The sequence below is a fragment of the Notothenia coriiceps genome, unplaced genomic scaffold, assembly GCF_000735185.1.
Source record: "Notothenia coriiceps isolate Sejong01 unplaced genomic scaffold, NC01 NC01_scaffold00001271, whole genome shotgun sequence".
Lineage (NCBI taxonomy): Eukaryota > Metazoa > Chordata > Actinopteri > Perciformes > Nototheniidae > Notothenia > Notothenia coriiceps.
In genome coordinates, this window is record NW_011333972.1 from 1 (window position 1) to 16,764 (window position 16,764).

The window sequence follows — 16,764 nt, forward strand, 5'->3', positions numbered from 1 at the left end:
GCTCAGTTTGGGCTGCGTGAAGTTAGGTGTTGCAGATGTCTTTCTGTATGAGAGTGTGTTTGGACTTTCTGTATGAGAGTGTGTTTGGACTTTCTAGCTGAAGAGTTTATATTTGAAGATGTTAATGAGGCATTAAGTCATCATTGACCTTTGTGGGTGTTTATTAGTTACAACAACATCAGTGGACCTTATCTGCTCCTGTAAAAGTATCTGGCACGACTCTACTCACTTCCTGTTAGGGTTATTTATAAATGACACAGTTAATAAATCCAGAGCCCCAAGATAAATATAAACCCAGCACAACCGTCCCTTATTTTCCAATTCTGGAGACTTTAGTTCCCATCTCTTAAATGCATCCTCGACGACCCTGCACCACTTCATCACTTATGCACTAAGAAGCTTTTGACGTCTGTGCCTTTATTGGTTGCATGTTTTTATGCAGTAGGAGCTTCACAAACACTCTTATTGTGGCTTAATGTAACTGTTTTATGTCGTTTTGATTAAACAGTGGTCATTCACTTTTGAAAGGGTTCTTAAAGTAAATTGGAGCACACCAAAGTCCACTTTAATCAAACACAACGTCATTTTCCAAAAACAAAAGTGTGGTTAGTTCAAATGCTGAGTAAATGGTTACTTTAAGAAACCACTAGACACAGTCTAGACCTGGTCTAAACCACGAGGACTAAGTAAAAGCCAAAAAAAAGAGCATGCTTGTTTATATTAAGGAAATTCATTTAGTTTCTATTAAATATTTCCCTAAATATGTTTTCATACATAGAGGTGTGATGAGAAACAGCCTTCTTCTCTTGGGAAAAAACACCAAAATTAAAATCAACTTAGCAATCTTTCTGTTATAAATATGCGAGAAAGGACTACATTAAAAAAAAAAAAAGAAGCCACCTAGGCTTGAAGAAATCGTCCTGTTTTGATGTTTTATTTCCCCACAGTGTGTGTTGTGTTGCAGTCGGGTCACTCTGTCCTCCATCAGTACGTTTAAACTGGGAGTAGTGGAGGTGGAGGACAGTTTCTCACAGTTGAGTAGGAGGACGTCTGCGGGGGAAGTGTTTGATGTCAGAGGTTATGTCAGGGGTTAGTCATGTGGGCCCCTCCCATCACAGATGTTTTCTTAATTTATTTTTTAGAAATGTAGGTATCCTCCGCACTCTTTTCCTCTACTTCCAGCCCAACCACACAGCTCATAACATCTGTGATAGCGATGCTGGGATTTCCTGCAGCTATGTTAAATATCCACTGATGAGTAATAAAGAAACACCGGGGTTTGCACTGACAGTCCATTACCGTTTATTCACCTTGAGTGGAATTCAGTTTCCTGGTCCTGACGACGTGCCTACGCTGTGACTCATTCCTTTACTGGATACTCTGGGCTATTTAGGAGAAAGACCTGTTTTCCTCTCTCTCTTTTCTCTCTGTGTATTTAAACATTTCATGCTGTTGTTACTCCAAAAAGAACTTCCTGAAAATGGTTTGCATACAGGTGACACGTCAGATGAAGTAGCATTTTTCCCGATGTCTGTTTTGAGTTACTGCCGTGTGTTGTAAAGCCTTCACTGCGCTCCATAAACCAGAATCCTCAGCTCCTAATTAGCCTCCTAATACACCAACAAAACAGCCGGATACATCCAAATGTCATTGAGTTGAAATCCTCGAGTTTCAAACTGATGTTGTGTTTCCTCTGGCGGTAAAACAAAGGCCAGTCAACCTTCGGCTGTTGTTCTCTGAGTGCCGGCTGAATACCTGGAAATCTCTCTCTGAGCGCTGAGTGACGTTCAGGAACACTTCAACCAGTCCTGTGGAAACAAAGCTCTCATGAAATGTTTTTATTTCTCCCTCAGAACAGATAGATTATTAATCATTCTCCTGCAAATGAGTTATCAGCTGAAGCGAATTACATTTTCTGGCTCCTTTGAAGCAGAAGCAGATGTATTAATGGTTTGGTCAGGGGCTAATAAACAACTTTTACACACTAGATCCTGATACAAAAACAAATGACCCAATGTTATTTAAAGTGTATTTTTAGTTTTCTATTTACTAACTGACTTCATGTTTTGTCCAGGTTCCACGTGGGAGAAATCCATACGACAAATTGGCTTTGAAAGGTAAGAACATTATGAATTAAATGAAGACTTTCACAACAATTGCATTCACTCAAATATCATGTGTAGCTTAAAGAATTATTCTGTTTAACATTTTATCAATATATTTATTTTATTTTATGATTCATATAGCAAGCTTGATGAGATACAGAAAATAAATCCCTTTTTAAATGATCTGTAAATCCCATTTCTCCTGACGAACATGAGGCACACAATGATGAAGAAGTTTGGATTTTTGTTGTGTTATGTACATTTTCCAAGTTGTGTGTTTGATGACGTGGTAGGATTGTTTTGATAGAGACAGGAGGGTCAGTAATAACAATCAGTAACATGTATTTTTTCAGAATCAGCAAAGCCTTAGCCAAAATATTCATCCCACCTGTCAAAGGTCCTGGTTCTCTTCCCCTGTAAGAGGTTGCATCATCTCTGCAAAGTGTCCTTATTATAGCAAACCCACAATAACATTAAACACCACTTTTAACATTTAGCCGCCCTGGCCCGTCATCAAGGTTTCAAAACGCTCCTCACCTGTCCCTCTGTGGATTCTTGATGAACACTAAACCCAGTTACGTCGGACAATCAGTAGAGAGACCTATATTTCAAAGCTTTCGCCGCTGTCTCTGTCTCCTCGCACCCCCGTGATCGTGTTAGATGCGGTTTCCTAAGTACGGGAATGTCCAAACTCGGCCACATCCTCTTTCCAGTACTCAACGGCCCTCGGTGGATAGTATACTGTAAGTGGCGGAAGTAGAGCCGTAAACATTTTATCCCGGCTGCATTTACCTGTTTTTGTTAGGGATCATATACAGTATATATTTACTGCTGCTCTTTCCCTTTCACGTCCAGTATGGAGGAAAATGCAGAGTTGCTGGAGTCTAAAGTTTAACATTCGCAGCTGCTTGTGTGCCTTTTCACCCAGACAGATCCTTCAGTTCCTCCAGCTTGACCTTTTCAAATCCTTTAGAAACACCAAATATTTATATCATTTCGGACATATTTCCTGGTGTTAGGGTATTTGTAGTTTTTTTTGCCAATGCCTGAAGAGTGTTTTCCCCTTGCAGCCTGAGGCAGTGAGGACAGGTCTTTGCTCTGCTAATGTTATTGTAATTTTCTCACAAACGGGGGAAAAGTCCTTAAAGTTCCTGGCTCAACCTCGTCTGGCTCTGACGCTTTTTCGTAACAATAACGCGCATGGAGACAGACGTCCTTAATTAGATTGAACTCGCCAGCAGCAGCCAGTCCCAATTATTTATCTGAGTGTTTCCATTGCGTTGATTAGTTTTCAACTTGGTCACTTTTATAAGCTTGATATCCATTGAAGACCAGAAGGAGATTGTTTCTGTGTGAAATGACCAGTTGCTGAAAAGCTTTATCCAAACATTTGGTCAGCTTTTCGCTGCAGCTTGCACCACAGAGTGTTTTGTTAAAATCGAAAACACTTTAATTACACTTGGAGCTCAGCATCACATGTAAAGAAAACCCTTTGGTGGCCAAACACAGGAGATTGTTGTAAAACTGAAATAGAAGACAGGATGATTAAAGTCAGTTTTTAAAGGTTTTGAAACCTGCTACCCATTTCAAGGACATTTTTTTATTTGCTTTAATTCTACATGCAATCATGACACCTCGTAAAACTCGTCCTGAGGCGGCAAAAAAACAAAACATCCCGCCTGACGTTTCTGAGGCTGTCATGGCAACAGCTGGCTGCCACTGTGTAGCTTCCTGTTTGAATCACCGCTCTGGTATTTAGTTGGAGGTGAGCACATGTTTAACAAATGTTACAAAAGCTTTGTTTGCTCACAGCGATATCTCCACAGGAAATTAAACAATGTCACATTTTAGTCAAATAATGAAACACACACACACCAGACCCAGACCAGGCCTAGACCAGACTAGACCAGACCTGGGGTAAATATAATATTATTTATACATTTTTATTATCTGTACACAGTCCTTTTTATGTAAGAATAAGTCAATAGGTTCTGGCTTACTGTTAGAAACCCACGAAATCTGGTTTCAATTCATTTATTTGACGCAGTTTAATGGGGAAAATAGCTTATTGGTCATACCACCTTATTATGAACAAAGGGAGTAAACAAGTTTTCTCACGGCCTTTTTATTTGAATAGAATTTCACAATAAGTTTAAAACAGGCATGGCTTATTTCATTAAAGTGGGTGGTACGCCACATAAAAGCTGAAGTATTTAACACATGTTTAAATAAATGTCGATTAACGAAAGAAAACCCAGATTCCCAGGCACTCATGGGAACAGGTAGAGTTTCCTGAAGGATAATTGCAGTAATAATATTTATTCTCATGAGTTTGAATTCAGAACAGTCTGCCCATGTAATGCTCAAGATATCTTCTCCAAGCTTGTTGAACTGCATTTTAAATAATCATCGTGACATGAAGATTTAGTAAAGACGAAGGGAGATGACATGAGAAGATTATCCAAGATACAAACACACGACCGCACAAATATTTATGGTACTCATCCAAGTGAACTCAACAAGCAACCACACGTTTTAGGTTTTCCTACAAAAACAGTTTTACATTAAAAGTGATCGTCCATGGACAGTTAACTGTGTTGTACCCGGTCCCATTTTCCAGCGTTCGGTTGCCATCGTAGACTGCATGATTGCCCCAGATGACAACTTTTGGAAAATATTGGGTTTCAAATTTGACTTTGAGGACACAAGCTTCCTGTCAGTGTGATGCCTTCTGGTTTCTGTTTGTCCACAGTGTGATTGGTGCAGATGCGGGGAACGGTATCCGAGTGTTCATCCCCGACATCGGCATGTTTGTGGCCGGACTGGCCATCTGGCTGCTGTGCCGCAGTCTGGTCCAGAAGAGACCGCCGGAGGACATGGCCCAGTACAACACTGACTTTGAAGCAGAGGAACAAGTGGGTCTCACACGGGGGGCCGGAGCTGCAGAATGGAAAAGTTGACAAGCTTATAGAGCAGTTTTCTTAAAAAAGAAAAAAGAAAACGTTTTACTTGTGCACGTTTTTAACCAGTACAATATAAAGATGGATTAATTGATAATAAAATCAATCAATGAAATGATATAGATTTATAGATGTAAATGTTTTCAGGAGACTGCATGGCGACTTATTATTGGTGTCATTTGGCACAAAAATAAAAAAACAAAAATACCTTTTGGGTGTCAAACTAGTCAAATTATGATAACTTGAAGCAAATTAAGTCACACATGTACAAGCAAGCTAACCACACCTCAGATGCTGCTCTCTCTTTTATATAATCGATGACCAAATCAGAACATAGCCTACTTTACAATACTAGTAATTAGAAAATACTGAGGAGACTTTTTGGGAATTTAGACTATTGTGAAGAAAATAAACATACTGATTTGAATGAGGTAAATTGTGGTGATGTCCTCATCAGGAACAACACAATCTATGGATGTGGGATAATGACATTTTCCATAGCGTTGCACATCCTCACTGAAGTGATAAATGTGGTGTCATGACAATATTTCTCCTAAATGTACCACTTTAATATCAACGGAATAACAAACAAGATATTGTAAATAACACAATGATCGTGTTGTACATAACTGATCAGAGTTGTTTACTTACTGAAGTGGCCAACTTACTCCTGCTTGATACGTAGCTTCCACGTTGAGCTTCTTAAACAGAGCAGGAGTTTGAATAGCGAGTGCTGATGACTTGGAATAAAGCCCCCATCGCGTGGCAAGTCTTCCGTTCTCTTTATGACTCAGTGTTAATTAAATCCACATTCACCTTCTCTTCGTCTGAGCTGCTAACACTGGCACAGATGGCCGCGCTCCCCATTACTGAGAAGCACCAGGAATTCATCTATAGCGCCTGCGTTGTGCTCGGGTTTTTAAATCCATCTGAGCTGAAGTTGTTGTTTGACTCAAAACAGGCTTTGTACCACCTGCTACTTTCTTAGTGTGCCAGTCTTCTATATGAAGCCCAATCTATGGCTCACTTGTTATTATGTCCCTTTTTTATTGAGACTTTAGGAAAAGACCGAAACATAGTTGGTTAGATAGAGTCGCCAAGGAAGAAGTGACTCAGTATCTCAAGCCCACATCTGTTTCCAGAGGAAAACATCTGCTATGGGTCAATAAAGATGTCTCAACTGGAGTATGCACTAGGGCTGTACCCGAATATCCGAATATTCGTTAGTTGGAGTACTATTCAGGTTTCAATTTCGTTATCCGGATATTCGTTTTATTTGTTTTTTCGTTTTTTTCCCGTTTTTTTTTCTCAAATTGAATTTATTGAAATCTCCAATATCAACGTAAGAGCTTGTTCGGGGGGTGCTAACACTTAACTTTCTCCGTCTTTATATGTAGATATTACTTTTCTCCGTTAATCTCCGTCAGGTTGTTTCCAAAGCAACAACCCAATATTCGAATATTCGCTGCCGATTACTACCGAATATCCGGAGCCCGAAAAATGGTATTCGGGACAGCCCTAGTATGCACAGGGATTGTTCTAGAAGTGCTACCTGTAGGAAACAGTTTTCAGCACCATGGAGAGCTCTGACCTCCAGCAGCACCATCCATCAATCATATACTGAAATGTCACTTTATAATCCCATCCCCTAAAAGGAAGAAGAGGAGAAGCTGAGCCTGGACGACAACATCCTGCTGGAAGAAGACTACGAGGCGGGGTACGAGGCCGAGGAGGATGAAGAGGATGAGGAGGAGGAAGAGGAGGAGGAGGAGGAGGAAGAGGAGGAGGAAGCAAAGGAGAGCACCAAGAGGAAGATCCTGCGGCACGTAGCGGAGGTGGCGTCCAAAGTGAAGGATATTATCGGGAACCTGATCACGACTGCAGGGAAGGTGGTGGTCACCATCCTGCTGGGCATGACAGGTGAGCGGCTGTGGATGAGGAAGAGTGAATCTGTGTCTTTTACTTTACAGCATTACAATTGGAATATTTAAGAAATGAATATGACATTATCACATTCACAAAGTGTGCTTCCATTTTTGTTTGTGCAGGTTTGATTTGCAGACTGTAGTTAAGAATTACAAATGCTTATCCACAAGCTGTTGGCCCAGCTGTTTGCTCTCATCAGCAGCGCTATGAAACACAAATCACTTCTTTAGGGGTGGTTCCCAAACGTGTGTCAAATAACCCAATGTGTGACCTTAAACGTTCCATATGTCTGAACGTTATAATATGTCAAAGTTGTTTTATTTAGAATAACAAGAATGCTTTTTTGTTTAAATAATTCTAAGAGCTTTGAGGATAAAAAAAAAAACAGGATTGAAGGAATTATAAAAAATACAAATGCAATTTTGAGAAGAATACAGTATACAATACAGCTCTATTGATAGAGCACTAACCTCCAGACCAAAGTGCTGTACAGTCCAATAAACAAAACATACAAAAAGTTACACAGCTCAGCTCACACACCATAAAACAAGTAGAATTAAAAACAATAGACAATTGAAAAGCAATATAAGCAACACTCTAAAAGATGTTAATACGCTAAGGAGAAGAGGTGGGTTTTAAGAAGTGATTTAAAAGCAGGCAGTGTGGAGGCCTGTCTGATGTGCATGGGCAGATCGTTCCACAGTGTGGAGGCCGGTCTGATGTGCAGGGGCAGATCGTTCCACAGTGTGGAGGCCTGTCTGATGTGCAGGGGCAGATCGTTCCACAGTGTGGAGGCCTGTCTGATGTGCATGGGCAGATCGTTCCACAGTGTGGAGGCCTGTCTGATGTGCATGGGCAGATCGTTCCACAGTGTGGAGGCCTGTCTGATGTGCAGGGGCAGATCGTTCCACAGTGTGGGAGCCGCTACAGAGAAGCAACGGCCCCCTCTGAGCTTTGACTTGGTTCTGGGCACATTCAGGAGCAGTTGATCCGCTGACCTGAGAGGGCGGCTGGGCGTGTGAGGGTGTAGCAGCTCAGAAAGATATGGTGGGGTCATGCCATTTAGGGATTTAAAAGCAAATAAAAGGATTTTGAAATGAATCCTAAAATGTATTGGCAGCCAGTGGAGCGAAGCCAAAATGGGGGACATGTGGTCATACTGTATGTCCGTGTGCCAGTTAAAAGCCTTGCTGCGGCATTTTGCACCCGCTGCAGACGAGCGAGGGAGGACCCACTGACCCCCATGTAGAGAGAGTTACAGTAATCCAGCCGAGTGGTGACGAAGGCGTGGATTACTGTCTCAAACTGCTGTCTGGAGAGAAAAGATTTTTTATTTTATTTCCAAGTCGAACTCAAACTGTCTTCTGAACTACATGTGAGGAAATGACGTCAACATTTAAGTCACAATCTTTCAAATTCAACAATTTACCTCCTGAGACCATTGAAGTGTTGTGATGTATTTATGACAAATGCTGAGTGATAACAATCATCCTGATCAGCCTTCTGATATGTGTTTATTCTCGCAGGTATCATGCTGCCCTCGTTGACTTCGGCTGTTTACTTCTTCATCTTCCTCTTCCTCTGCACCTGGTGGTCTCTCTGCCGGACCTTCGACACGCTCATCTTCAGCTGCATGTGCGTCCTCATGGCCATCTTCAGCGCCGGACACATCATCGTCCTCTACCTCTACCAGTTCCAGTTCTTCCAGGAGTCCATCCCTGCAGACGATGTGACCGTGTAAGTTATTACATCTTGAACCTTGTGCCATTTTTGAGATTCGTTTTAAACACTAAAAAACATACTTTTTTTTATCAGTTTAAATCAAAAAATACTTTAATTTGTTACAACTTTGTTATTAGATCTTGATGTGTATCATTTGACGTCTGCAAACAGAAAGGGATGAGTCATACATTTTAAAAGCTAAATTCTAACTTTCCCCCAAACAACAGTGAGCGATGGCTCGATTTAGACACAAATTGCAATATAAGGACGTAACGCGCTACTTCGCCTGTCTATTTGATTTATTGTTCTTTAGTTAAACAGCACACGCTCAAACTAATGCTCCGTGCTAATGTGAGAGTAAAACGATGTCATGACAACGGCCAGAGCTCCTTTGACTCGAATGTATTTATAAAGCCCGAGGCAAGTTTGTTTAAACGATAATAAATATTTAGTATTGTTACAAACAAGAAGGCAGAGAAAAAGGCAAACCCAGCTGGAGGGCAGATATATCAAACTCCTAATCACAGCACATCAATATCAGCAGCAGAGCTTGTAGGCTCTTCAACCAGGGAGGTTTTATTATGCATGAGATGGAGACAATCAGCTGTCTGTGGTGAGGCGGTGGTTGGAGTTCAGCCACAGCGCTGCACATCTTGCAAGCGTGCGTTAGTCACAGCTGTAATGAATACAAACTCTGTAGCAGAACCTCCATCACTAAGCTCACTCTGTCTGACTGACAACCTGGAATGCTAAGAATGCTGTTTATTTACTAATTACTCAAAAATACACATTAAGACCACCACCCTGGATGATTAACAAAACAGAGATTATCTGAAAGGAGGATCATTCAGCTTTTACAGATGCTACCAAGTTCTTATCATTTCAAATCATATGTCCGTATTAATACTAATACTGTTGTTCCCATTTGCATCTTACTAAACAAAACATTGCCAACATTAGTCATAACACTTTATTAACAAAAATCCTCTAAATGTTACACTATGGTTAAAGGTAGCTCATGATAATATTTAATCTACATTTCTTCTGAATCTGCATCAAATGACTCAGTGATGTAAAATGTAATATACAAAAATGTAAAAAAGGACAAAGACATAACTGCTGTCAAAGAGACAACAAGAATAATATGTACTTATTCACGATGAACCGTCAAATAGGTAAAACAGTAAATCCCTTCCAAACAAAGATACAAACAGATGCAAACAGCTTGAACACATGCATGTAATATAAATAAACAGTACATACATGAGATGTACTATGTTGCTGCTCTGTCATTTCAATGCAATTCTATAATAACCGTATTTTAAGTTTTTCTAGCTGATCTATTTTCAGAAATGACAAGTAGTGGAGCTTTGTTCCTTTATGACAACTGTCTTGTTCAGCCTGTCACTGCATCCCAAATAAAGGAGTTTGAACGGAGAGTGACGATGCCTCTAACTAGTTACTTTTGTTTTATTTGCACAGGTTTAGCGACCACAATAGCTGCACAATTCTTTTGTGAACTCGCCCCTCAGAGTAGCTATTGTCTCAGAGTGGCTATTGTCTCGCTGCCCTTGGTGTTGCAGGGTTTTATTGATCTCACAGTTTCTCATTTGAAAGCTGTGCTGCTGTGTGTCCGGAGCGAGGCTATTTACAGCTATGTTTAGCTGAGGCTGCCTTGAACAAAGCTCGCTGCCTGCCATCCTCCTCCTCCTGGGTCAGATGGCAGATAAGGTGTGATTACAGACACCGCTGTATTGATGGACGTCTTGTTAGGAAACTCATTAGAATGAAAGGACCCCTCTCACACCATCGGCACAGTCATTAATAGTTTGTTTAAACTGCGCAGGCTGTCCTCTCTATACAGTGACAGCAGTATTTTAAAACTAGTTTCAAATCAAGGGGTCACCTTATAAAAAGATACAAAAAACTACACTTCAAGGCTTTTAAAGATCTGACATTTTTACCTTTTTGAGCTTTTAGGATTCTCAAAAGTTATTAAATACTGGATATCTTTCCTCTTCAGGCTTCTGACAATACTTAAAGCTTGTAAGATGCTCTATTTGACCTTTACAGGGACTGAAATATCCTTAAAGCTTGTAAAATGCTATTTATTATTACCCGTTTGGCCCGATAAGTGCCCAAAGTGAGCAAATTCTGTACATTTTAATCATTTTGGGACTTTAAAATTCTGGAAAGTAAAATGCTAGAAAGTCACTTCCTCTAAAAATCCTGAAATGAGACCAAAATAAGGTAAACACGCAGCTCATAATCCGTAATCACACTCAGTCGCTGATGAACATTACTTCATGTTAAAGGGTTATGAGGTCAGAAGGTTGGGAACCATTAATGGGGTAAATATGACAAAAGAAAAATGAATTATCAGTAAAGTTAAGACCCTAAACGTCTACATCGCTTCATTAAGTAAACAGTTTAGTGTGCCCTACATTTGGGGAAGTACACCATGACTCTAATCTTCTTTGATTGCTCATTACACGCCACCTTTTCCATCCTCATGTGTTCATGTTGACTTTCCGCAGCGTTGAGGTATTTCTGTCTCTCGCTGTGTGAAAACTGAGGCCCACTTTGAAGAAAGAAGTTACCCACCACTGTCCTCTGACTCTGCCTGTTTCCTGTTGCCACCCTCAGACAGTCTTTTTTTAACCTTTGTCTTTATGGAGCATCCACATTGAAAGACACTAAAAAAGACCAACAACAACACAAAAAAAATATGACAATACTAAACCATGTTCGTGACAACAATGGTACAAATAATGAGACAAATACATACAAAACTTAAGTCCAAGTAAATACAGGTAATATAGGACATTTAAATGTATAAATAAATAAAGGTTACTTTTCCTCGCTGTCCGATGCTTAAGACATATCCTTGTTTACCATAAAATCCATAAAATGCTCCCAGATAGATTCAGACAGTCTGAGGGAAACTCTTCTGGTTGTAAATACGTGGAGCTGCGATTGGACAATAGGCCCCCTCAGTGCCGCCCTAATTGTGCTTGTTGACAGTAACTCGGCCTTGCTGTCGGCAGGTGTTGAGTGAAGCTGTTGAGAGGCCTGGCTTCCACTCCACTTCCTGCCTCTCCTCCTTACAATGGAAGTCCCCAGTCATGTGACCAGTGGGCTTTCCCTCTCGGCTGCAGCAAGAAACCGGTCAGGAAGTGTGATGGGGTCAGAGGGGCGCGTCCACTCCTCCACATGGCACACAGAGAGAGAGACAGACTCAGCAGGCGTCTAGATCAGGGGTGCCCAAACTACAGCCCGGGGGTGAAATGCGGCAGTGGCGGTTCTAGACCAATTTGACTGGGGGGGCCAGGCTGGGGCCAGTTATTTTCTGAGAGGGGCACAATGAATGCAGGACGAAAAAGACAAAGACAGTATGAAGTAATTGCGCATAACAAAACAATGCAATACAGTTATTGGTACACATATTTATTTCAGATACTTAGAGTTAGTATAGGTAGCTTTACGCTCTAATGGGTCCGACTAGAATGACAAATAGCGTTAGTTCCGCCTATTCCGTCAGCCAAGAAATTGTTTAATCATAAACTTTTCATTTTCATGGGGGCCACAGGGGGGTCCAAAGTCAGTGTTACGGGGGCACTGGCCCCCCTGGCCCCCCCTAGAACCGGCCCTGAAATGCGGCCCGCGGACCAATTCAAAAAGTATAATGGAATATGGCCCACAAATGAAACTTGTGCTTGTCTTATATTGTACTTCTTAAATATAATGACTTATTTACATAACAAGCTTGAAATACGCCCTTCACATTCCCTGTTATTATAATCAATCTGAGGCTTCTGTTTTAAGGGATGAGCTAAACACTCACACGCATCATTTACCTACATGTGATTGATTTTGCTAACTTATAACTGAACTTATGAGGCGATATACACCTCTAGTGAGTGGCCGAGCCCTTCGTATATGTTTCTGTATGTGGCCCTCGGTGAAAAAAGTTTGGACACCCCTGGTCTAAATCTATGTGGCTGTCACTGGGACACGTCAGCAGACTTCCTGTTCAGTACGGGGTCTTTGTTTTGCTCAGAGGAAGAGGAGTGAATCATATAGCATCCTTTGTGGTACAAACAGAAGTCTAGCGTCAGTGCATTTCGATTAGATTCCAAGGTTAGAGAGTGGAAGGAAATCTTACTGACAGGAATGTCATCAATAGAATAGCAGAAGTGGGGTTGTATAAGGTACTTATCCGTAGTCAGTGTGTAGATAATGGAGAAGCAGACAGGAGTTATGGCTTGCAAGTAAAGCAAAGACTCAAAGGCTTTATTGTCTCATCCAACAATGCAACATAAATATATATAAGACATAAAACAATCAAACACATTTAAAATAGATTAAAATAGTGCACGATTATGCAGTAATGCAGAGGAAGTAAACCATATACATGTTAAAATAGTGAGTAAAAACAATAATCTAAATGTTGCCGAGAATGTTGTAAGTATGTAGATGTACTGCTTTGGACAGGTGCCGCAGAAAAAACGTATTAAAGTAACAAAAAAACTGGCATAACTAAAACATCAGTTTAAGGTTAACCAAGACACAGTTTGCCATCTCAGATTTAAAGGCGTGAAGAAGAGAAAGTATCCAGCATTTATCAGAAAAAATCAGTCAAACTTTGGTAGACAAACAATCGTAACTGCAATTCATTGTTTTTTATTTTAATCAGTTATTCTGCCATGTATTTAGAAAATGACCCTTACAATCTCCTACAGTGAATTGTTTCGTATTCAAATATCGTTTTTGTCAAACCAAAAGTCCGAACCCCACAAATATTACATTTATTATAATGTTAGATCAAGATAAACAGGTCATGTTACCTTCAGTACCAAACATTATCCAATATTTAGCCTTTTTGCATGAACAATTATGATTAAAGGTGGGGTAGGTAATTCACTTCAGAAACACTTTTTGTTATATTCCATGGAATGCTCTTAACATCCCGACAGCAATGAATACATTAAATGCTTTGACAATAAATACATACAAATATTTCATCTGTGGAACCCGTGGCGCTGTAAAAAGCACGACCAATCATTTTAGCCGGCCCGGCTAAAGTAACTGGATGGCCTACCTGCCTGTCAGCCTTCCATCTGTGCACAAACTTATCTCGTGCCCTCATTGGTCATGTGCGTGTTCGTGTGTGTTGGAGGAGGGGCTCTGTAAGGAAGGGGCAGATTTTTTCCGGCTGTGTATTTTCAAATTCTAGCGCACTCGAGCTGGTTTCTCCAAAATGACCTACCCCACCTTTAACACATGAATTAAAAATGAATCCATCGTAAAGCGATTGATCTTCTGTTGATTTACTTATTAAACTAAGTTATTACAGCTCAATCACACAGACATATTTTCTGGCAATAAAGTTGTATTTTCCCGATGAGAAGTCACATCCTTACCTTTACGTCAAACGTACTGTTTATATTGACATTTGATGATAATAGGAAGCGTCTTTGTCTCTCTATACTGTATCTCCATGTCATTACAATGTTGTCTCTTGCCACTTTTTACTCAAAGTTCCTGATGTTATAACTCAAATCCTGGCAATGGTTCCAGTCCTCATATGTCTGTCTGTGTTTCTCTTTCTGTCTCTGCAGAGTATTTGGCATCTCCCCCATTATCCAGAGCAACTGCTCCCACACGTGGAAGCTCATCGTGCACCCGGAGCGTCAGTGGTTCCACTTTGTGAATCCCATCATGCTGCTGCTGCTCTACTACACGCTGGCCACGCTCATCCGCCTCTGGCTGCAGGAGCCCATCGACCAGCTGACGGTGAGACACCATGCAATGAGAGCACATGATGAGAGGGTTCAGATAAGATTTGATAAGATTAGATAAGATTTGATTGATCCCAATTTGGGAAATGTTTGTGTTGCAGCAGCATACAGTAAAAAGACATGGCATTGTACAATACAAATTAAAAGAAAAGAAATAAACAAGAAAGTAGAAAATATACAGGTTGAATTGACAAATGAACAATTGCAAGATATAAAGCAAGGTATTATATATACATAAGTATGTGACAGATGGAATATAAGTTATTAAACTGAATATATAAATGTAACATGTACAGTGAAGAGAGAAACTATGGAGCAGAGACTTCTCAGTTCACAGCTTTGTGACATTTACTGGAAGATGTGTCCATTAACTGGTCACACTAGAATCTAGATTGTGAATGAAAAGCAAGTGATTGATTTGTTACATTTGGCATATATTCGTGTGTATAAGGATCACTGGAAGTGAACGTAGGGGATTACTTTAGTCGTTGTTATTGTTTGTTTGTGTTTTTCCTTTTGTACATACAATCAGAACAGACCAATGGCTCATTTATATTGGCATATATTGTATGACAAACACTACTTATGGATTGTCGAAACTAAATAAAAAGATTGTTGATTAATCTGTCACCCCTTAGCAATTTACAGAAACCATTAGGAATTCTTAAAGGGAAAATATAACATAACACTTTGATTTGTGATAAACTGTGCTTTGTTGTTTAATTTTTCTGGTTCAAGCCATCAAATTGATCATGACTTTTTTTCTTATTCGATTTTACCAAATTGTTCATTAATATTAAAGAGTATAAAAGTGCAAAAGGCACAGTTTTAGGAGACAAGTATGCAACGCAGCCTCAAGACTTCTAACAAATATTTCGTAAAACATTTTTAAACACCTTTTATTATACATTTTATTATTTAAGTCTTTGCTAAATGCACAAATATCCCACCTGCTTTAATAATAATAATAATAATAATAATGTATTTATTTTATATAGGCGCCTTTCAAGGCTCTCAAGGTCGCCGTACAAACACATAAAAAACAAGATACACAATACATAACACCAGCATAAGAAACATAAACAAAACAATGCAGTATATAAATCAATCAAATAAATAAAACAGAGGATGTGTGATGGATAACGATCAGGGTGGATATGCGAGTGTGAAGAGATGTGATTTGAGACGTGATTTGAAAATGGGGAGAGAGCCAGTGTTGCGGATGTCAGGTGAGAGAGAGTTCCAGAGGCGGGGTGCAGAGCGGCTGAAAGCTCCATACCACATGGTGGTTAAATGGAAGGGGGGTGCCGTGAGGTGGAGGGAAGCAGAAGACCTGAGAGTGCGGATGGGTGTGTTGATGTGCAGGAGGTCGGAGAGGTACAGAGGAGTGAGGTTATGAATGTATAAAAACTATACGTTGCTTTCTGTGAATTATGCATTATTCTGTGAGAACAAAGCAATTAGGCGACCGGACAATAACAGACAACATAACTGTACGTATATCAAATATTCGAATAGAGCTTTTAATCACATTTTAGATAAGACAATCTCCTCCGGATAAAATCAATACAAGATAAGATAAGATCTTTAATTTGTCATTTTACAAGTACAAAAAAATTACAATATGAACTCAAGGTGCCAACGCGCAACAACAACACAATATAAAAACAACAAATGGGACTTAAATAGACATGATAGGGAATATGTACATAAATAAGTAATAAATTAAATTGCACGATTCCCCTCATATTGCACGGAAGACATGATTATTGCACGGAAGACATGATAACTTAAATATTGGCAGTGTTAAGTGCACATATGGCCCTGGGAAAGAAACTAAACTTGAGTCTGTTTGTACGGGAAGACATGGACTTGCAACCAGCAAGTGATTATTATTTTAGAATTGAAATGACCATGAGCTCCTGTTTAGAGAAAGCTAGATCCACAGAGATGTCTGGTTAAATTCAACACACCACACCTCCACTCGGCTCCTCGCTGGATCCCGACAGTGGACTGAAATAGCAGCAGATTGGATTAAATGTGCAGCCAGGTGGCCTCGCGATCAGAGAAACTTTATTGATGGAAGATTTCAGGACGGTCGATGGCTGTGCGCCGTAGCTCAGGTGTTATCTGACACACTGCTGGTCTAATTCTGACGAAGGCAGCGTGCATCCCAGCATGATGTGATCTATAGGAGCATATGTTCCCGTTAAGAAACAACTCAAAGGCCACTGATCCACATTTGAAATT

The 16,764-nt window shown here is 40.1% G+C and overlaps 1 protein-coding gene and 1 long non-coding RNA gene across 2 annotated transcripts; both read left to right on the forward strand.

The window, feature by feature from the left end:
* The first annotated feature begins 2,071 nt into the window (after window positions 1-2,071).
* On the forward strand, window positions 2,072-6,808 carry LOC104959902 (uncharacterized). Its single transcript, XR_799932.1, has 3 exons — window positions 2,072-2,117; window positions 4,858-5,020; window positions 6,721-6,808. It is a non-coding gene; the product is annotated as an uncharacterized lncRNA (long non-coding RNA).
* A 72-nt stretch (window positions 6,809-6,880) lies between these two features.
* LOC104959910 (piezo-type mechanosensitive ion channel component 2-like) lies at window positions 6,881-14,509 on the forward strand (the record flags this gene model as incomplete). The annotated part of the gene is made up of 3 exons (XM_010787824.1): window positions 6,881-6,985; window positions 8,518-8,728; window positions 14,335-14,509. Coding segments are annotated over exons 1-3 (393 nt in total), but the record flags the coding sequence as incomplete, so codon positions are not given.
* Between the last annotated feature and the right edge of the window lie 2,255 nt (window positions 14,510-16,764).